The sequence below is a fragment of the Schistocerca americana genome, chromosome 10, assembly GCF_021461395.2.
Source record: "Schistocerca americana isolate TAMUIC-IGC-003095 chromosome 10, iqSchAmer2.1, whole genome shotgun sequence".
NCBI lineage: Eukaryota > Metazoa > Arthropoda > Insecta > Orthoptera > Acrididae > Schistocerca > Schistocerca americana.
Window position 1 is genome coordinate 169788406 of NC_060128.1, and position 23732 is coordinate 169812137.

At 39.1% G+C, this 23732-nt stretch overlaps 1 protein-coding gene across 2 annotated transcripts in view; it reads left to right on the forward strand.

The window, feature by feature from the left end:
* Positions 1 to 23732, forward strand: part of LOC124552506 — a 91987-nt gene that overhangs the window by 32507 nt on the left and 35748 nt on the right. For both annotated transcript variants that reach the window (XM_047126792.1, XM_047126793.1), the window contains 3 exons: positions 4793 to 4961; positions 19542 to 19846; positions 22610 to 22837. In XM_047126792.1, coding sequence (XP_046982748.1) covers positions 4793 to 4961; positions 19542 to 19846; positions 22610 to 22837 — 702 coding nt within the window. The remainder of the gene's footprint in view (positions 1 to 4792; positions 4962 to 19541; positions 19847 to 22609; positions 22838 to 23732) is intronic.

Consider the following 23732-nt stretch of genomic DNA (forward strand, 5'->3'; position numbering starts at 1 on the left):
TGTCACCTGATCCAGACTAGCACTTGGTTTGAAAAAATTTGTGACCTGGTATTCTGGTCCTAATTCCTCCTGCAGAAGTTGGCCTACACCTCTGGCATGAGAACTGCCTAACAACAAAACTTTCTTCCTTTTCGATGACTTTCCTACATTCTTTTTCAATTTCCTATTGAAAGTTTGTTGTGTCCTGTCTACACCTACCTCTGCTTGAGGCTCATCAGTTTCTAACTGAAGCAACAGGTCAAACTTATTTTTGACATTCACCACAAAACTGCCAGACTTAGTTCTAGGCCTGTTCCTTCTGCTACCTGTTGCCACTTCCCACCTCTCTTTGCCCTTCTCCCTCCTTAACCTGTCCAGATCTTCCCTAGCCTGATCTAGCTCAGCCTGAAGGGCAGCAATTTTCCCCTCCTGTTCCACTATCTTCCTATCTCTGCTGCAAATCCTACATAACCACTGATGAGCCTGATCCACTTTCCCAACACCCACGCCACTGCAGTCCCCCCAGTGAAAAAAACTACTGCATCCATCACACCAAACCCCGGAACTAACAATTCTACGGCAAGTCAGGCGCTTCTCACTCATGTACACAATGCATGCATTCAAAAGGCAACTTATGATTTGTTCAGAAATCGACTTAGAATGTGATCATAAATGTTGAAAAACCAACGGGGATTTGTTTCAAAATCATATGAATAATCAATAGACCAACGTGTGCTGGATGCTAGGTGCTTTGTGAAACAAGGTTTTTCTCTTCAAGAATATGAATCTGGCGCCCCCTGAAATTACTGCCCGGGGCAGATACGCCGGTTTGCCTCCTCCTAGATTCAGGCTTGATGGGGTGTTACATTCTTGTTATAACTTTTATGATATTGCAGACAATCTGAAATTTAATACAGATATTTTTCAAAGTGCTTTTCTTCTGCAGTTCTTCAGTTCTGAACTTGAATCTCGTTGAGAGTTTGTCATTCTGGATGATGCTGTTCTTGGACCAAATGTGCTGTTTAAGCATGTCTCAATAGCAACCTCTCTTTCCTTTCACTTGTTGACTAAGTTTCCAAATTAATTTTAGCCACCTGTCATTAGCCATTATTATTAGATGGTCAAGCTTTGGTTTTATTAGATCAGTTATCATCTTGCTTGATCCCATAATCTCTTATTTCATTACTCTTCATATGCTCTTTCCTTGAAATGCAGTGTGTTTACACATTTATGTAGCAGTACTATCAACAATGATTTTCTTCATACTTTTTGTTATATTGCTATTCCAGAAAAGTGCTCTTTTTTGTTAATCCGATGCATCCTTTGATTTACGTCAATTCATGTTTGGATCTACTAAATTTTTGTTGCAAAGCATTATATTTTATTCTCTGAATGTTAAGGTATATCCTCAGACTCCCAGTACAGCACACAATTTTAATGTGTTAGGAAATACAATATCAAATAGGGGTAATGCAGGAGTAGGTTTAATAATAAATAAAAAATAGGAGTGCGGGTAAGCTACTACAAACAGCATAGTGAACACATTATTGTGGCCAAGATAGACATGAAGCCCACGCCTACTACAGTAGTACAAGTTTATATGCCAACTAGCTCTGCAGATGATGAAGAAATTGAAGAAATGTATGATGAGATAAAAGAAATTATTCAGGTAGTGAAGGGAGACGAAAATTTAATAGTCATGGGTGACTGGAATTTGAGAGTAGGAAAAGGGAGAGAAGGAAACATAGTCGGTGAATATGGATTGGGGGAGAGAAATGAAAGAGGAAGCCGTCTGGTAGAATTTTGCACAGAGCATAACTTAATTATAGCTAACACTTGGTTCAAGAATCATAAAAGAAGGTTGTATATGTGAAAGAATCCTGGAGATACTAGAAGGTATCAGATAGATTACATAATGGTAAGACAGAGATTTAGGAACCAGGTTTTAAATTGTAAGACATTTCCAGGGGCAGATGTGGACTCTGACCACAATCTACTGGTTATGAACTGTAGATTAAAACTGAAGAAACTGCAAAAAGGTGGGAATTTAAGGAGATGGGACCTGGATAAACTGACTAAACCAGAGGTTGTACAGAGTTTCAGGGAGAGCATAAGGGAACAACTGACAGGAATGGGGGAAAGAAATACAGTAGAAGAAGAATGGGTAGCTCTGAGGGATGAAGTAGTGAAGGCCGCAGAGGATCAAGTAGGTAAAAAGACGAGGGCTAGTAGAAATCCTTGGGTAACAGAAGAAATATTGAATTTAATTGATGAAAGGAGAAAATATAAAAACGCAGTAAATGAAACAGGCAAAAGGGAGTACAAACGTCAAAAATAAGATCGACAGGAAGTGCAAAATGGCTAAGCAGGGATGGGTAGAGGACAAATGTAAGGATGTAGAGGCATGAAAGGGAAGCAGAGGGGTAAGATAGATACTGCCTACAGGGAAATTAAAGAGACCTTTGGAGAAAAGAGAGCCACTTGTATGAATATCAAGAACTCAGATGGAAACCCATTTCTAAGCAAAGAAGGGAAAGCAGTAAGGTGGAAGGAGTATATAGAGAGTCTATACAAGGGCAATGTACTTGAGGACAATATTATGGAACTGGAAGAGGATGTAGAAGAAGATGAAATGGGAGATACAATACTGCGTGAAGAGTTTGACAGAGCACTGAAAGACCTGAGTCGAAACAAGGCCCCGGGAGTAGACAACATTCCATTGGAACTACTGACGGCCTTGGGAGAGCCAGTCCTGACAAAACTCTACCATCTGATGAACAAGATGTATGAGACAGGCGAAATACCCTCAGACTTCAAGAAGAATATAATAATTCCAATCCCAAAGAAAGGAGGTGTTGACAGATGTGAAAATTACCGAACTATCAGTTTAATAAGTCACAGCTGCAAAATACTAACACGAATTCTTTACAGACGAATGGAAAAACTGGTAGAAGCCAACCTCGGGGGAAGATCAGTTTGGATTCCGTAGAAATATTGGAACACGTGAGATAATATCTTAGAAGAAAGATTAAGGAAAGGCAAACCTGCGTTTCTAACATTTGTAGACTTAGAGAAAGCTTTTGACAGTGTTGACTGGAATACTCTCTTTCAAATTCTGAAAGTGGCAGGGGTAAAATACAGGGAGCGAAAAGCTATTTACAATTTGTACAGAAACCAGATGGCAGTTATAAGAGTCGAGGGACATGAAAGGGAAGCAGTGATTGGGAAGGGAGTGAGACAGGGTTGTAGCCTCTCCCCGATGTTATTCGATCTGTATATTGAGCAAGCAGTAAAGGAAATAAAAGAAAAGTTCGGAGTAGGTATTAAAATCCATGGAGAAAAAATAAAAACTTTGAGGTTCGCCGATGACATTGTAATTCTGTCAGAGACAGCAAAGGACTTGGAAGAGCAGTTGAACGGAATGGACAGTGTCTTGAAAGCAGGATATAAGATGAACATCAACAAAAGCAAAATGAGGATAATGGAATGCAGTCGAATTAATTCGGGTGATGCTGAGGGAATTAAATTAGGAAATGAGACACTTAAAGTAGTAAAGGAGTTTTGCTATTTGGGGAGCAAAACAACTGATGATGGTCGAAGTAGATAAGATATAAAATGTAGACTGTCAATGGCGAGGAAAGCGTTTCTGAAGAAGAGAAATTTGTTAACATTGAGTACAGATTTAAGTGTCAGGAACTCCATTCTGAAAGTATTTGTATGGAGTGTAGCCATGTATGGAAGTGAAACATGGACGATAAATAGTTTGGACAAGAAGAGAATAGAAGCTTTCGAAATGTGGTGCTACAGAAGAATGCTGAAAATTAGATGGGTAGATCACATAACTAATGAGGAGGTACTGAATAGAACTGGGGAGAAGAGGAGTTTGTGGCACAACTTGACAAGAAGAAGAGACCGGTTGGCAGGACATGTTCTGAGGCATCAAGGTATCACCAATTTAGCATTTGAGGGCAGCGTGGAGGGTAAAAATCGTAGAGGGTGACCAAGAGATGAATACACTAAGCAGATTCAGAAGGCTGAAGGTTGCAGTAAGTACTAGGAGATGAAGCAGCTTGCACAGGATAGGGTAGCATGGAGAGCTGCATCAAACCAGTCTCAGGACTGAAGACCACAACAACAACAGGTAGTTTTAAAATTAGTGCACACTCTGCTGCAGACTGAAAATTGATTCTGGATGTTAATTGTCATTTGCGATTCTTCATATTCCTACATCAGTTGTTGCAGTAGCAGTTGCATTTCCCGTATTTCCAACAACTACAACCTAAATGGTAAGTTGGAGATACAATAAATAAATAAATAAATAAATAAATAAAGTCACAATAAATCATATTCTGGTAAGGTGGTGGGTGCAATGAATAAGGTGGTTATTCAAAATACCTGCAAAATGTAGTGACAAAATTAAAATAATGAAAAACCAAAATAAAATCAGTAATGAGGGGGAAGGTTGTGAGACAGAGGGAAGAAGTGATTGACAGTAAGACTGGTTGCATAATTTGAGGTCATTGCCTTGCTCCACATTTAAATTTTATTGTTGCTCTGCACGAGGTGTTGGTTGCTGTCGGCCATAAAAAATCTTAAGAATTATGCAAATAACTTCTGTTTGCTATTATTTTATTTGCATTTTAAATTTTTGATTAACCCTGTTACTGCTTCTGTACTGCCAAATTTAATGTGTTTTTTTCTCACTTCCTATGGGTGATTTCTTTCTGTTGTCATTTGAAGTAACCTTGAGTTCTGAATGTTAATGTTGTTGCCAATTCCCACCATTTTTGTGCCTATGTTTGTTATTTTTTAGCTCTCACACAAGCGACCAGGAGGCAATACAGACTTTCTGTGATGCCCCAAACCTGCAGAAAGTTTGTATGCTGCGCAGTGCCTCATCCCTTCTCTTCCGTGCACTCTACGATAAGTGCCACCGACTCTTAGAACTACGCCTCCATTACACACAGAAGCTCAGCTACTCGGTAAGTGTTACATTTTTTAGATTAAGGTGTTGATGCTTTATACTGGAGGTTATCTTTTGCTGCCAATTTTTACTTTCAAATATCCTTAGGTAAGTCAACATGCCGATGGTTACAAAGTTCCAACCATTCCTGGCCTCTACTAGCTTCTTAGCTGATACACAATTTTTATGCCAGAACTTTGTTAAAACCATAACTTTCTGTCTAAAATGTGGTCACCTGTAGAAAGAGGCTGTGGTAGTAACCTGCTTTCTTTCTATGCTTGAGATTAATTAATTGCCCATGGCTAATTACTTTGACTGTGCCTGAATGGTTAGATCCAATAATTGTACAAAGTAATTTTGTCAGATTAATGTTACTCAGTGATTGCTCTGGAAGAGATGATTGCTCTGGAAGAGATCTATGCAAATTTTCAAAATAGAAATGCTCCAGAACAAGAGGCATTACTTTAATTTTGCTCACAGGGTTTAACAGTAATATTGTGATTGTGGATTAATTCCGGAGATGTTTGGTGGATGGGGAGGGGGAGGGGGAGAGGTGTCAGCAGCAACACACAGATTTGTATAATTTATACTTGGTGTGCAAAATATTTTCTAAACTCAAGAATCCAGGTAAAAACTGCATATATCCTCAATGCACAAGCTGCTGTTGTTGTGGTGGTCTTCAGTCCAAAGACCGGTTTGATGTAGCTCTCCATGCTACTCAAGCTTCGTCATCTTCAAGTTCAACCTACATCCTTCTGAATCTGCTTACTGCTGTATTCATTTCTTGGTCTCCCTCTGTGATTTTTTACCTCCCCCCCCCCCCCTCCCTCCCTCCCTCTCCCTCTCTCTCTCTCTCTCTCTCTCTCTCTCTCTCTCTCTCTCTCTCTCTTCCCCCTCTCCCTCTCCCCCTATTCCCCCCCCCCCCCCCCACACTCACACACATACTTCCCTCCACTAAATTATTGATCCCGTGTTGTCTCAGAAAATATTGTATTAACTGGCCCCTTCTTTTAGTCAAGTTGTGCCACAAATTTCTTTTCTCCCCAATTCTGCTCAGACCCTCCTCATTAGTTACTTGATCTGACCGTCTGATCTTCAGCACTCTCCTGCAGCACCACATTTCAATTGTCTATTCTCTTCTTGTATAAACTGTTTACTATCCCTGTTCCACTTCCATACATGGCTACACTCCAGATACCTTCAGAAAAGACTTTAGAACATGTAAGTCTGTATTTGATGATATCAAATGTCTTCTCATTGCCAGTCTGCATTTTAATTCCTCTCTACTTCGACCACCATCAGTTTATTTTGCTGCCAGATAGTAAAACTCATCTACTACTTTCAGTGCCTCATTTCCTAGTGTAATTTCCTCAGCACCATCTATTTTAATTGGACTACATTCCATTATTCTTGTTTTGCTTTTGATAATGTTCTCCTTTCAAGACACGGTCCATTCCATTCAGCTGCTCTGTGAAGTCCTTTGCTGTCTCTGACAGAATTACAATGTCATCGACAAACCTCAACAATTTTATTTCTTCTTGCTGAACTTTAATTGTTACTCCCCCAAATGCACAAGCTTTAATGATAAAAACAAACCTAAATCCAACAAGTGTAATAGAAATCAGAGCTGTGCACAGAGACTTTACCTTCATACTGCAATGTGGATTGCTGTGGCAACAGTGAGATCAACAGTACACAGATTTGGTGCCAGAAACAGGGGGTCATCCTTAATAGTTTGCCACAAGACACTTCTCGTCTTCAACGGTATCCATTTAAAAGAGAGCCCTTCTTCAATCTTGACCCTTCTTTGGTGGTTGACTTCAGAGAATGTGCCGATATGCTAGCTTCTGGGTTGTCAATCTAGTTGGCTCTTGGAGGCACATTCCTCTGTTTGGTCCCTTAACTCCAACAACCAACTAGGAATGACAGGAGAATGTTTCCCTGGTCAGTTTGATTTTGCACGAAGCCCAAGACTGACATTATTTCTATCTTCTCCACCAAGTTTGAACTTAATGGCTTTGCTCTCACTTTCTGTCGCAAGAAATGACCATTGTTCAAAATTGTTTATAATATGCAACCAAGAGCCTTGTGTCACCAGGTATGCACTGATACCATTTCTCTGTTATCTCCCTTGCTCACATCATTGACAGTTTAAAAAAATGCAAAGTTAGTCAAAATGACTGCACAACTTTGGAATGACATAGAAATTTATTGAGATAACTTACTGATTTAGAGATATGTTATTTTGTAGAAAATAACCTCACATTTCAGTTAAAAGTGTCAAGTGTCATTTTGATTTGATGTGACTACCATTTGTGATGCAACAAACATCATGCCAGTAATCAATTTCCTCCCACACTCATTGCAACATATTGAGCATAACTTGTGCAATGTTAGCATAGATCTGATTTTTGGTAGGGAAGGAACATACATATGGTCGTTAATGAAACACCAGAGAAAGAAATCCAGTGGTGTCAAGTCAGGCATGATGTGGTTGGTCCTTCATGGCCAATCCACTGACCTGGGAAGTGATTATTGGGGAAACCTCAAAACTTCTGGGAGGAAATGAGGTGGTGCGCTGTCTTGCTGATAGTAAACTACCCCATCTGAGTCATCTTCATTGATCTGTGGAATTAAAAAGTTTTCTAACATATTCAGATTCACAATACCACTGGCAGTTTGTACACTTTCTACTTGCTAAGGGCACAAAACACATTGACTGTGGGGTTGTCATGAACATGTTCCAGGGTTTCATCTGGATTTTCGTTGCCCCATATTCTGCAGTTGTGGGTGTTCACCATGTCAATGATACGAAATGTTGACTCATCACTGAAAATTATTGTGTTCAGGAATGTCTTGTCATTCTCTATCCATTGCAGCAATTCTGCACAGAATTCTTCACGAGCAACCTTATCTGCATCACCAATGCGCTGTGCCATTGTGAATCTGTGTGGTTTCAAGTGTAAATGTCTATGCAGTGTTCACCAGTCTTTTGTGGAATTCCAGTCTCACAAGATGCACATCCCATTGATTTTTCTGGACTGGCGTAGCTCTCCCTAACCTGTTTGACATAATCAAGAACACGCAGGTGACCTGATGATTTATCATTTCCAGTAAACAACCCATCTCAATAAAGTTCTTGTGACAAGAATACATTGTAGGCCTGTTTGGAGGTTATTTAGCATATTTGGTGCCAAATTTATGTTGAACAGTTGTTGCAGACTCCATGAAACCAAAACGCACAATGAGCATACTCCACACCAGTGAAAGTAGCCATTTTAAATGTGCACCATGCTTCCTGTTGGTGGAACGGGGTACTAATGCACTACGTGAATCAAACTCTAAGTCGTTTGTTACAAAGTAACAAATCTATAAGTTCTGTAAGTTATCTCAATAAATTTCTATATCATTCTAAAATGGTAAAGCCCTGTTTGACTCGCCGTGTATATTTATCAATAGCCTCAGTATTACACATTCACCTTTTTGGCAATGAAACAAAAATTCATAGTGCTACAAGGTATGTTGAGAGGCTTTGGATATAAGTGTGTAAATTCTCCAGTAATTATTGACTTCAAGATGGAATACTTAAGAGTATCTATGCATAAACTTTTAAAATTTTTTGTTTTAAAATTGTCTGTCCTCAGAGGAGTCAAGCCCCTCGTCCGTAGTAGCCGCTGCACTTATGACAGTAGAAGACACAACAGTAGACAGAAAATTGTGCCTCAAATTATGTGCCAAACTCCGAAAAACGAGATTGACAAGGAAATAATACAGCATAATTTCACATTCAGGTTTCCTCCTCTAGTTTTTCTACATATGTGACGTCACATTTTAGGTATAGTGTAGGACCAGTTTTGTAAACAATCGCATAAACATGTTACCCATGATCAACCCAATCTACGATTTATTTCACTTCTTTATGAAGCTGTATATTGTGGACCACCAGATCAGCTCCTTAGTATGTTGGAGGAATTTCTCACTGCTGAAATTCATTGTTGTTAAATTGTTCTTGGGCATTTATGAGGCTGCAAACTAATAAAAAAGATTATAGATTAAACAGCAAACACCTGCGTGTTTCATTATGCTCAAACTGGTTATTGTGTTGCAGATTTTGTAAAATTGACAGAGAGACCATGTGGCAACTGGATTTTTGTAGTTTTTTATATTTATGATGCATTAAGTCCAGAACTCTAATACTAATTTCCCAAAGCAGTTTGAAGCAACTCTCAAAAATTCGCGTGAAAATTGCATTTGAAGTTTTCTGAGTGTCTTTAATTTCCCAAATAGGAGGACAATTTTTCAATGGACCAAATAGCTTTGTGGTAGAATGCCCATCTGCAGGCAGCAAGGATTCAATTCCCAGCTGATGAGAATATTTAATCAATGGCGCATATTCCATGGAGCATTTTCGTGAAGTATAAAGTACATAAAGATGGGGGGGGGAAACAAGTTGGGACTGCGCAAGACTGGTAATTACTGCTTCTAGTCAGGTAACACCGCTCCCCCCCTCCCCCCACTGCCTCAGTTCATTTCGAATCAATGATTTAAATATAAAATAATGAAATATATGCCAATTACCACATCTGTAGTTTTTATGAAAATTGCAAATGAGTTGAGGGGAAATGCATTTGTATGGTGTGCTCACTGCGATGGAAGTTATTGTTTTCAGAGTTTAATTATGCTTATCACTCTGTCTCAAGTTAGATGTCTTGGGTATTAAAACAATGAATGCAGTTCATGCGGTCTCTCTCTTTTTTTTTTTTTAATTTAAAGGATCTTTAACAATATTTTAAAAAGATCAGTAATTTAGAATGTATAGTTTGAATGATAAATGGAACTTAGCATGTAATATGCAATTAGAAATAAGGAGACATCAGTTTTTCATAAACCACAATTATCTGCCCAACCTTGTACAAAAACAAATCTCCTGCGCCTTATTTTTCCAGTCTCCCACCACCTCCTAAAGTCCCACCATCCAGCAACAAAGAAGCATTCCCCTTGTAACTCAATATCACCTAAGACTGGAGCAACTGAATTACATTCTCCACCGGGGTTTTGACTACCTCTCGTCATGCCCTGAAATGAGAAATGTCCTGGCCACTATCCTTCCCACCCCTCCCACAGTGGTATTCTGCCGTCCACTGAACCTACACAACATACTTGCCCATCCTTACACAACCCCTGCTCCCAATCACTTACCCCATGGCTCACACCCCTGTAATAGATCTAGTTGCAAGACTTGTCCCACACATGCTCCTGCCACCACCACCACCACCACCACCTACTCCAGTCTGGTCACTAACATCACCTATCCCATCAGGGCTACCAATGAAAACATTAATGTTGTCTACAAACTAAGCTGCAACCACTGTGCTACATTCTATATAGGCATGACAACCAACAAGCTGTCTGTCCACATGAATGGCCACTAATAAACGGTGGCCAAGAAACAAGTGGACAACCCTGTTGCAGAACATGGTGCCAGACATGACATCCTTCATTTCAGAACTGCTTCACAGCCTGGACCATATGGATCCTTCTCACAAACACCAGCTTTTCTGAATTGTGCAGGTGGGAACTTTCCCTGCAATGCATCCTACATTCCTGTAACCCTCCTGCCCTCAACCTTCTTTAGCCACTGTCCTAACTCATCCAGCCCCTTCCCTGTTCTCATTCCAGCACTACACAGCTGTCCACCACCACACCCAGTCTTTTTATTTCTCTTCTTTTCCGCTATTTCCCCCTCCCCTCCCCCATCTCTACCCTGCCCTCAGTCTAACCTGCAGTACTTCACTGTCCGCCACCACCACCATATTATCCCTCCCCACCCCAGTCACCTCCTTACCCCCACCTAGTTGCCACTCCCATCATGCACTGGTGCTGCTGCTCGCAATGTGATTTCATTTGCCTGAGACTGCAGTCTTGTGTGCGTGCGTGTGCGCGTGTGCGCGCGCGTGCATGCATGCATGTGTGTCTATTGTTGACGAAGTCCAATGGCTGAAAGCTTTAATTGTGAGAGTCTTTTTGTTGTGCCTATATGTGACTCAGCATCTCTGCTATATGGTGAGTAGCAACCTTCCTTCTCATAATATTATCATAAAAATTACAATTAGATATGAGTCAAATAGCATCGATTTTGTTGTAGCAAACCTTGCAATGCTTTGCAATTGCTAAATATGTATAAGGATTGCTTATATATCCTAATCTTCTTCCCACTCTTCTCTCTTTCCATGTCCACCCCCTCCTCTCTTCTCCTCTCTCTTTGTCTATGTCCACCTCTCTTCTCCCAGCTCTGTGTTCAACACCAGGTCTTCCGCCCTCCCTTTGTCCAATACCTCCCAACACTCTCTGTCCATCTCCTCCTCCCCCTCTCTGTCCATGTCCTCTTCCCCCCTCTCTCGGACCTTGAGCCTCATGTACTGTTTTTGCAAACGATAACTCAATCGGGAAAAGAAGTCACTGAAAATGAATGGGTAAATCTGCTGGAATCATTAACATAAGGATTATTGGAGAGATCTCACCAGCTGCTGGATCTGTGAGGATAGTAGCTTTAGTGACAATATTTCTCACAGTTTTAATGTGTGAATGGGTAAGACTACAAAGTTTTGGATGATTCAGATTCCATAGTATTATCATAATTATAAGTTGATAACCCACAAATAAAACATTCCTCTTTTTTCTTGAGGCTGACTGATGTAGGAAACAAAATGGCACACTCTTATGTCTACAATTTTTATTTAAAATTATGTATAAAGACAATGAATATATGTCAAAGACACAGTTGTCTAATGGTTTAAATACCCTGATATATAAGTTAAAACTGACTGTGAGGAAGAAAATGAAGCCATGCATTTTCAGAGTACAGCAATTTCTTTCTCATAGCCTGATTTAATAGAAAATCTGTATGTGTGTGTTTAAAAGAAATACATAGCCTATGTTCCTCTGAATGTTAGTAGAATATTGTGTAACAACATGAAATAAAATGGTCAAGGACTTTTTTTTTTGTTGAGAGTTTTGCTAATTTCTCCCCTTTACGTGTTACATGTATATGTAGTTACCTAATATATTAAAAAAAAATAAAGGGTGGAACGCGATAATTTGCTGATTTAGGAATGAAATAAAAAAAATAATGAACACTTAGAAATTTACATTTTTATTTTTCTCATATTGGACAATAATGGAAGTTTCTAACCCCCATTGTTTAAACACTATATCTAGCAAATGTCTACTTCACAATCCACACACTGCCACAGTTGTTTTCCAAAATTTTCATGCACTCTTTCAAGCATGTCTTCTGGTATTCTTGCAGTTTCAGTCTTAATATTGTTCTGTAGGTCTTCCAGAGTGTTGGTACGGTTGCAATACACCTTTGACTTCAAGTAACCCCGAAGAAAAAAAGTCTCATGGTGCAAAGTCTGATGATCGTGCTGGTCGGTTGAGATCCCCCATCCGAGAGACAAGTCATCCAGGAAACGTTTGCCTCAAAAAAATTCATGGTAATGCCCGCTGTGTGTGTGCGCAGTGACAGTCTTGTTGAAACCAGGTATCCTGTAATTGCATCACCTACAAAGCCAGTTGGAAAAACTGTTGCAGCATAGTTAAGTAACGATCCTAATTCACAGTTGCAGCACGATGATTTTCCTGGGAAAGTAAGGTCCAGTGATGCCTATTCGTGATATGGCGCACCACACAGTGACACGGTCTGAGTGCAGGGCTCTCTGGTGAATTTGCCTGGGGTTCTTGTTGCTCCAGTACCGCATATTCTGTTTGTTTACACACCCACTGAGGTGAAACTGTGCCTCATCAGAAAATAACACATTTGCGTCACGGGGTATGGTTGCAAGCGTGTCTCCACAAGCTGTTCTTCATGTTACATAATCCCGTTGTGACAATTGCTGGACCATTCACATTTTATGCGGGTGAAAATTCAGTTCGTTATGAAGAATCCGGTGCAGAGAACATCTTGAAATGCGATGAGCAAATGCTTGTTTCTGAGTTGAGCATTTCGGAGATTGCAGTATTGCTCCTCTAACTCGTTAGGCATTTTGTGGTGTTGTAACGCTTCTATCAGGCCATCTTCATAACGGTGACACGTTCCCTGTTGTTCTGAGTGCATTTACCCAATTTAAAATTGATTGCCATCCAGGAACACGTCCATGTGGGGGTGCTGCAAATCACAAATGAAAAGCACGCTGCATTGCAATGATAGAGTTGGAATTCGAGAAACACACTTAAACACAAAGTGAGTGCTTCTCATGTGTTCAATGTATTGTCCCAGCTGAACAACAATTGAGTACAAACCTCCCATTGGTCATTTTAAACCACGCCTACTCTCCCCTCTATTTGATCAACAGTGCCACCACGGTGTGAATTATAGAAAAGCAATTTACCACACTCTACCCTGGATGTACTCTCTATTGATTTGAAAGTTTATACCATGTAAAAAATTAAAGTAAATCACTTGGTAACTTTCCAGATTTTGGTAAACTTAGTCATATAGCAGTACAGATTTAAATTACATAGGTATTCCAGCTGAAAGGAGGAGCAAAAAAAAAGTTACCAAAAGGAGCCACAAAGCAGCGATTAAGGATCTTGAGTGCTAGAGATTTTTTTTTTCTCTTATCTTTATATATTTTACGTTCCACAGAAATTCTCGTAGAACATGCTCCTTTATTTAAAAGTTTAATTGGTAGGGACATGAACTCCAGCCATGTGCTTGGCATGCTAGCTTGCATCAAAAAATTGTCCTAATTTTTGGTAACTTAAAGTGAATTCGAAAACTTAAAAAGTCAAATTTTTTGATAATTTTTAACAGCTGCATTGATGTGCTTTGGAATGCTGATAATTGTGTACTTGATTTCACATACTGTAGATAAAAAACATTACAAAAATCTGTTTGCCATCTGGTCTCCATTTTAATTTAGAGGAGGGATAGCAATTATCGCTGAAACAACCTGGTCTTCTGTTTACTGCATCCCTTACTTTTTTAAAATTCCTGTTGGCCTCATTCCTGCAATGAACATGGAAATCGAACAAAGTCTGAAAAATTTTGAGGCCCTTTGTTTCAGGATACATAGAATCAAAATATTGAATTAAATAAGAAAGTAAAAGAAAAATTAGTCCCTCCCCATTATCTGCTTTTCTCAAAAAGTGGTAATACTACAAAAAATCACCAGTGTTCTCCTGTTGATTCTAATTTTTTGAAACATCTGCTCAAAAACAAGTTGTAATTGGGATCACGCTATTATTTGTACATTACGAATAGTCAATGATAAAGTGTAAAAACTATGGTTGCAGAACTCTATTTCTCGTGTTAATTTGTCCATCAGGGCTACAGGCAGATAAAAGTATGTTATGAAGACATCAGACAGCAGATTAGCTGCTTTCTATTTTTATTGTAAACTATAAATGAACTGTTAAGTTTTATGCTTTCTCCTTATGTTATTTCACAAGTTGGTTGTGGCTCCTCCCGTTTTTAATCTTTCAAAGTAAATGGAGTGTTGTACTTCATTGAAACCACACTTAGTAAAATACTTCCAGACTAAAGATAGTGCCATTCTGTAGTGCTGACATCTGATGATGACACTGAGAAACCACTGTATAGACCAGACGGAACAAGTGTCACACACCGAATGTACAAGCGAACAATCTAATAGGCCAGGGCTTCCCAACCTTTTCAGCTGGCAGACCCCTTTTTCAGTCGAAAATCCATGGCGGACCACTAATCAGTCAAGAGAACTGTAACTTTAAAGTTTCAGAGCAAAACCCATGGGAACTGAAAGCTTCTTAATGCAAGTGCCATGTTCCTAACGACCCCCCTCCCCCCGAAGTATGAATAGTCTTTCGTTTGGAGATGAATGAAAACAACTTGAAATTAACGATCAAATTTGAAGTCCCACTGTATCCAGACACTTACAAGTGGATTTACTCCCTTTGTTCAACACACTATAGCCTGATTAAAATTACTTGGTAACTGACATTTCACATGTTGGAGCTGCCTTCCTCCAAGAGCAATCAATGTCACATCCAAACCGTTCGCTCTTGACAAGCTGCCGCTTGTGGTTTGTTCACTTCCACTGTTTGGCTACTGTTGTGTAAGGAGCATGCATATTTTATAACAGCCGTGTATGTGTGTGTGTGTGTGTGTGTGTGTGTGTGTGTGGTTTTTTGTGAAATCCGAAGAAAAATGTTCAAATGTATGTAAAGTCTATGGGACTTAACTGCTGAGGTCATCAGTCCCTAGTCTTACACATTATTAACCTAAGTTTAACCTCCGCTAAGGACAACACACACACACACACACACACACACACACACACACACACACACACACACCTGAGGGAGGACTCGAACCTCCGGCGGGAGCGGCCCCGCAATCCACGACGACATGGCGCCCTAGACTGCGCAGCCGTTCCATTTGGCTGTGAAGAAAAGAGACAGACTCATGATTCGGGATACAAACACATCACGAAAGAAAAGAGGCCAAGGAATTGCCTTTAAAGGACTATTGTGACATCTGTTGTGCAATGTGTGGGAATACATTCACCCAGTTTACATGCGTTTCCAAAACCGGATTTTGTAAGCCAGTGTCCCAGTTCCGCTTTTGGTTGGTCAGGTAAACACTTCAAAATCGATTGTGGAAATCTGGATTTATAAAGCCGTTTTCCAGTTCCACAATCGTTTTTCGTGCCCATGTAAACAGCTCAGAAAGGTTAGTTATTTTTGGGTCTTTACGTATCTACTGAACGGCAGCTGTCAGCCCATAGCCAGCAGCTAGCAGGCAGTGTTGCAACAGTGTACTGTCAGTTGGTAGCTGGCAACTGGCAGGCGGCGTGGCAACAGTTTAGCCACAGCAGACAACTTCAACTATTACTTGGACACTATATCATAGCAGTCAGCTTCAACTGTAAACAAATTAGGAAAACAAACAAACAGACTCTTATTTCTATATAAGAAGACAAAGCATTTCACAGAACGTAAGACTTTTTTTCTCAAAGGAAACAATTCTGGTAGAGGTGGTTTACCTTTTACGAAGGTGGCATGTGAAAAGTCCTCATTTGTTTACGCTCGCTGCCAGTTGTCACAATAGTGTCAGAGTAATAGCAAGTAATTGTAATTGAAGTATAGGCAGGCTATATTTTTAACTGAGGGGACGGAATATATTATAAAGAAAATAAATTAGCTTTAGAGATCATTTTAATTTTCGTAACAAAAATATCAATTCCAACAGAATTCAATAAATAATTATTTTGTATGTGATAGAAGATAGAAAAAAAAAAATCCTATAGAGTTATAGTTCAGGTACGTTCACTGAGCATCTACGAAGAAAACTGCTTTCTTCTTTACTATATATGAGTCTGTAGGAATAAATAATGGAATCCTAATGTGATGGTTGAGGGTGCTTCTGCTGACAATTTTGAAAAGTTCAGTTCTTGACAACTGGAGACGGGTGTCTGGTTCCGCATCTAGACAGCTTCGGTACTTAGTTTTGTGGGCAGCATAGATCGAGAATTCAGATTCACACACGTATGTTGTGGCAATCGGAAGAAGTGCACGTTTTGCCTTTTCAACAAGGGGGTAGTATTTCTTGTTATTCAAAAGTGTGAGTAACCGTCAATGTCAAAACTTGATTTCAAGGTAGGGTCTGTGGCAATTTCTATCAACAACTCATATTCATTTGATGATACAATGTTCGGATTTTTGGATACAGTGAATGGGTTGACCACCCATTCGTATCTCTGCAGCTTCTCATCTTCAGCTGTTGGGAAATAATGCTCCAACAATGACATCAAGCTTTGGAGATGTTCCAGGATTTGATGAAACAAATTCTTCCCAAGCGCCAATGTTTTGTTTTTCATAAACTCCTTGAGAAGAGGCAAACACTTGACCTCCCCCTCCTTGACACTCTCTGCACAAAATTTGATTTTCCTCTTGAATGCTTGAACTTTGTCGATAGCAGTGACCTTTGTTTCACTTTGCCCTTGGAGTGAAATATTCATTTAGTTCATTTTGGAGAAAATATCTGACAAATAGGCAAGTATACACTGCCAATTTTCGTTATTAATAAGGTCTGCTAATTTGGTGTTATGCTCCGAAAGGAAAGCTAAGACTTCCAATCTTAATTCGTACAACCGAGAGAGTACATTCACATGTGAGTGCCACCTCACTTCTGTGTGGAGAAGCAGGGAATGATGGTTTCCCATATCTTCACACAGTATTGTGAAAACTCTTTACTTCAACAGCCCTGATTTTATGTAGTTAATGATTTGAATGGATTCGTTTTGTAGCTAGAGCATTTCTGTGGAGAGCACAATGACTGCTGCTGTAATTCTTGGCATTTTCTTTTATTGCTCCGACTGTAGGACCCATCATAGCTTTTGCACCATCTGTGCACACACCTATGCAAATAGGTGTGTGCAAACCTCGTTAGTCCTTCAAAAATCATCCAATAGCGGGAATTTCAGCACCAGTTGTGTTGGCAGGTAGTGGTCTGCACAACAAGAGGTCCTCCTCAAAACATCCAGAATATTCATAACGGACAAAAGCCAATAAAATCGCTAATCCTGCAACATCAGTGGATTCATCTATCTGCAGAGAAAATGAATTGTGTTGGATGCGAGAAACAAGAGTGTCTTCCACATCACTTGACATGTCAACAATGTGTCTCTTGACAGTATTGTTTGATAATGGCACCGAAGATACAAGCTTTACTGCCTTTTCGTCTAGCATGCAAGAAACAATATCATTAACACACGGCTTTGAGATTTTCTGCAATGGTATGAGCTTTGCCTGTTTTTACCACTTGATAACTAACCAAGAAAGAAGCTTTTAATGAATTTTCATTAATTGTTTTTGCATGAGGTTTCATGCAATACTGAGAAGCAGCTAGTTCAGCACTCTTCCTTTCGAAAAAATCGATGTCTTTAGCCTGTAAATCCAGGTGAGTACCTTCAAAATGATGGTGCAATTTAACTGGAAGCATTGAACTGTTCAGAAAGACTCATGCACAAATTACACACTGAGCCTTACCCTCCTTTGTCTCCATAAAGCCCATTTCTAAATAGCTTTCATTGTGCTTACGCTTCTTGGTTATTCCACTTCCACAGGATATTGCAACCAATGGAGTACTTGCAGCGTTTTCACATGATAAATCCAGCTGTGGAGCTTCTTGTGATTGTTCTTCCTTTGGTCATCCTCCCTCCTCATTCATTTCAACTGGAAACTTCCCTTGTTGTGAAGGCGATGGAGCAACTGCACCCTTCTTCAATGATCCTGACTTCAGCCACCGATCAATGTTAGAAGTAATAATCTGGTCAAAAATCGACTTATGAAATAGGTAGTGTACTGACAAAGCAAGTTTAACACTTAATGATGCCTTGGGCTGCATACGTGCAAGCGACCGCTGTGATTGATTGACTAAGCTCGCTCCACACATGCGTAAAAGGTTTCAGTGCATCTAGTGCCATGAGCCGGCGCACAAATGACCCCCGTATTGTTGCCAAACGGTCGATCAGAGAAGCCGCATTCTCCGGCACTAAACTGTGTATGCAGTCTCACTTAGGAACCGCAAAGGCTGCTTGGGAATACGACCTGAAGTAAAAGTACACATGTTTTTCACAGTGATAAATTTGATTTTCACATTTTTATTCAATAATTTTACTTATTATTTTACACGATTTGGTGAAAGGTGGCCGCAGGCCCCCTAGAAAGAGCCGGCAGACCACGAAGGGGTCCGCGGACCACATGTTAGGAAGCCCTGTAATAGGCCATGCCACATGGTTACAACTACCTTATTGTCTCACCAATGCTACGCCAGTTCCCATGTCTTGTGTTTGTTTCTTGTTTCTTTTGGTGTTTGTATTAAAATAGCACTGATCACTTTTCCCATTTTCTGTGGTAATGCAAAATTTCAAAGCAGTGGATATTTTACAAATAAGTTACTTGTTTTTAAAAAGATTTATTTAAAAAACAAAAATTTTAGCACTGCTTGTATAACTGATACATTAGTTTTTACCTGGTTAATAATTAAAAAAAACCTTGTTATAACTAAGACCAAACAAACCTCAAAAAATATGGGCTATTCAGAACTAAAAACTGGTATTGGTTTTAACCAGTCAGTTTTTGCAATCTTTAGTTTAGGGGTGGCCCATTACACATATATGTAGCCTGCTGTAATTGTGAAAATGTTAGAACTTCAGCTGCTTGTGTTGTGCCTTTGCTATTGATTTAATGATGAAGCTTAAGATGACTTAATAAAAATCGTGCAGTAACCAGGCATTGACCAAAGATGGGTGGGGAGGAAGCAGCTATGACATTCACAGTTGGAACTCTCTATATTCACCAGATGAGACTAAAACAGGTTTCTAGCGAATACTGGACATTTCTTACCAGACAAGAAGTCAGTCTGGTGAGTGTGGACGGTGTAGCTGCATGTCTTTTATTTGCAACTAATACTGACTTACTTGCCTTTACAGAGTGCTCCACCTGTAATGTTGCTGTGCAACTTTTATGGCTGGCAATTAATTGTATGCTTCAGAACACACACAAAAATCTTTTAAACAGGTGCTTGTGTAGAAGGGGAACTGTTGTTTGGTTGCAGGTGCTAAAGAACTTGGTAGAGAAGTGCTCCAGAATACACACACTGAGGATATCCAGTAGACTGCTGGTATCTGAGAAATTTTCGGAGGCGGTGTCACATATGCAAAACCTCCATGTACTGATTCTGGAAGGATATTCCACAGAAAGCCCTCCTGCACTGCGACCTTTGGCTGATGGGTGCCCACAACTGGCCGAGGTTGACTTTGGATTCACAGCTGTCGATATGTATGATCTGAAGTATTTCCTGAATGCCAAGAGGAACACCCTTAAGTCCTTGCATATAAAATGGACAATGGTTGTTGAAAGGTGAGTTGGAGAGTAATTGTTTAAAAATATGGCATCTCAGTCCTTGATTGCTATTTTTTATTTTCAATAACTGGTTTCAGGCTAGCTGCCCATCTTTGGATCTGTTAGATAAAGTTAAAAATATAATTAACAAGAGAGATATAGTTGCTGATAGAACTATCTTAGTTTACAAAAAGAAATTTTGGAATGTATTAATTGCCAACGTACCATATATTACAGTTACAGAGTAACCTGTCAGTACAAAACTATTGGTTCGCTGTCATAACTAAAGTAATGTTTAATCTATTAAAACCTTATATCACAGTTTGGAGAAACCTGATTGGTAAAAGTAAAAAGTGCCCTCTTTCTGTAAGAATAGGGCAGACAGAGCGGATGTAAAGGATAGTAAACATGAAGTGAGCAAAATAAATGAACAAATGTAGGTCCTACATAAAGGCCCAAAAAGTCTCTATCTCAACGTGCTCGAACAGATTGAAATATACGCTCATCAAATGAAAAACTCAGAGCTACTACTTAATGATCAAAGTGATTTTATGCACAGGAGTTATTATGAGATTTTTAAAGACATGTTTTAGGCTTACTCTTGAATGCAGCAGCACGCTCCAGTAATAATCAGCTGCAGCGGAACGGCCCTCAGCCTACTGGCGGCTAGGTGAATTGGGCGCGGCCGAAGTTTGACGTGGCGCTGTATACGTTCTGACATAGGGAAACACACATTTTCAAAAGTATATGTATATAATAGAGGGAAACATTCCATGTGGGAAAAATATATCTAAAAACAAAGGTGAAGTAACTTACCAAACGAAAGCGTTGGTATGTTGATAGACACACAAACATACACACAAAATTCAAGCTCTCGTAACCCACGGTTGCTTCATCAGGAAAGAGGGAAGGAGAGGGAAAGACGAAAGGAGGTGGGTTTTAAGGGAGAGGGTAAGGAGTAATTCCAATCCCGGGAGCGGAAAGACTTACCTTAGGGGGGAAAAGGGACAGGTATACAGTCTCGCTCGCGCCCACACACACACACACACACACACACACACACACACACACACATATCCATCCGCACATATACAGACACAAGCAGACATATATATGAATATAATAGAGGGAAACATTCCACGTGGGAAAAATATATCTAAAAACAAAGATTCTGTAACTTACCAAACGAAAGTGTTGGTACGTTGATAGAGACAATAACAAACACACGCACAAATTTCAAGCTTTCGCAACCCACGGTTGCTTCATCAGGAAAGAGGGAAGGAGAGGGAAAGACGAAAGGATGTGGGTTTTAAGGGAGAGAGTAAGGATATAAAGTTTCTTTAAAAAAATTTAAATTAATGTAAATTATTTCAGTTCATGGTCCACTCAAAAAAGATTATTTAAATGTTATTTCTTTAAAAATTGTCTTATTATTAAAAAGTATATTTGCCATTGATATGTATGGTGAAAAAATAACATCTTAGTACATATGCACAATTCTTACAGATAGAGGGAACTTTTCACTTTTACCAGTCAGGTTTCTCCAAACTGTGATAATGTTTTAATAGATTAAAAATTACTTTAGTTATGACAGCGAACCAATAGTTATGTATTGACAGGTTACTCTGTAACTGCAATATATAGTACATTGGCAATTAATACATTCCAAAATTTCTTTTTGTAAACTAAGATAGTTCTATCAGCAACTACATCTCTCTTGTTAATTATATTTTTAACTTTACCTAACAGATCTGAAGATGGGCAGCTAGCCTGAAACCAGTTATTGAGAATAAAAAATAGCGGACAATGACTGAAATGCCATATTTTTATTCGAAGAACGATTGCAGCAATCCCAATAAGACAATCATGTCTAGTTTTGGTAGTTATTGTTTGGCTTATGAGAATGCTTCACATGTGTTAAGTCTTTCCAGACACAAAGTTACTAGGGCATCCAATTGAAAGACTTGTTCCAAGACTTTAACAATACATTATTATTATTATATAATTTCTGAATGATGGGTATACTTCTGATGGAAAATTAATGTTTTATTTTATGGCCACATTTGGCTTTATTTTTTGTCAAATCATGTGCTGTTTTGTATCAAATATCATGTTATTTTTGGCAAATTAGTTGTTATTTTTACCAAATTAGTTATTATTACCAAATTGTTATTTTTTAGCATATTTGGTGTTTTTGCCACATTCAGTGTCATTTTTTGCCAGAGTAGTTGGTTTTTTTTTTTTTTTTTTTTTTTCTTCCCAAATTCAGAGGTTTTTTGTGAAGTTCATTTTGTTTTTTGCCATATTCATGTCATTTTTGCCAAATTTGGATTTTTTCCCCTATTTCGGTGGTCCTTCTTTTAAAAGCTGAAAGGGTCTCTATTTATTTATTTATTTATTTTTCACAAATCGGGTGTTAAGTTTTTGACAAATTTCTGCGCCATTTTCAATTATCAGATTTTGTTAAATGGGAAATTTACTGTCATTTTAAGATTATACATGAACCACAGTCTTGAGGAGATTAGAGGTCAAAATGCAGTGTTAATATTTAGTAACTACCAGTTACAAATATTAGTAAAGTGCAATTAAGAGTTATAAAAATTTTTACAGCAAAATTACAATTTTCATGATACTTCATAAAAATGGCCGTTTTTTTAAACCTGTTACTTTTTGCGTTATTTTGCACCTTACATTACTGAGAAATTTTCCTGTTCCTAGGTATTAACAATTAGAGTTATAATAAATGGTGCATTATTTCTTTGGACTTCTGAAATGTGACAGGAGGGATAGATTTCCACGAGCGCCAGTTCTGTCTCTCTACTGGTTTGTCCTGCCGTTGCTGACAGTCTGTGCTGACAGCTTGGAATGTCTGGAACTTTACGAGTACTGCATACTCGGCAATGATGCAAGGGAGGCATTTACTGCCCTGGGAAGCCTGAAGAACTTGCAGGAACTTAGGATGCCAATTCTCAAACTAGTACAGCCTGGTGCAGCTGCTCCAGCATTTAAGTAAGTTAACGTGGTGAACACACACAATTTTTCATAAATGTATAGTCTATTGGGAAATGCATTGTAGTGAAGTTTCTACAGCATCGTTCCTGTAGAGCTGTTCTCTTAGTTGGACAGTCTCTTCACCCTGTCTGCTTTGTTGGTTGGGTCGCATGCTGTATTGGACTGACAACAACTGCCAGTATTAGGTTGTTTTAATGCACATAGCTTCTGTTATAATCCCAGTAGTCACTTAATCCTCTAACAAGAGATTTTTATTGAATATAATTCAGTGCCCGTTTTCAGGAGCACGGTACCTATCAAAATATTTCAAAACCTCACTATTGTATTTACTATGTGATTAAACGACGGTGGTGTTCCTGTGTCAGAGGCGATATCTTTGTCTTCCCTCAAGTCTCTGAATGCTGTCCTGTCTGCTGGGGTACTGTTAAACGCCATAAATGGAGACCAAGTCAAATTGAGGCATACCTTTTGCAAAGTTTATTTTGTAGCATTGAAGTATGAGGGCTATCCACAAAGTACATTACATTTTGGAATTAAAAATAAATAAAGTATTGGAATTTTTTTTTATTATATACAGATGAAAGCCACACTTAAATACTACTTTTCTACATAGTTGCCATTTAAATTAAGGCACTTATCGTAGCGATGGACGAGCTTGGAAATTCCTTAGTCGTAAAATTCGGCCGCCTGCACCTTCAACCACGTAATGACTGTCTTTTGGGACAGAAAAGGTGTGATTTTTGTGTATTTCCTGGAAAGAGGCACTACAATAAACTCTCAAAGGTATTGCCAAATTCTGCACAACCTCTGAAGAGCAATACAAAACAAACGCAGGGGAAAGTTGGGCTCAAAGATCTTGCTGATTCACGACAACTCCCGGGTCCACACGGCA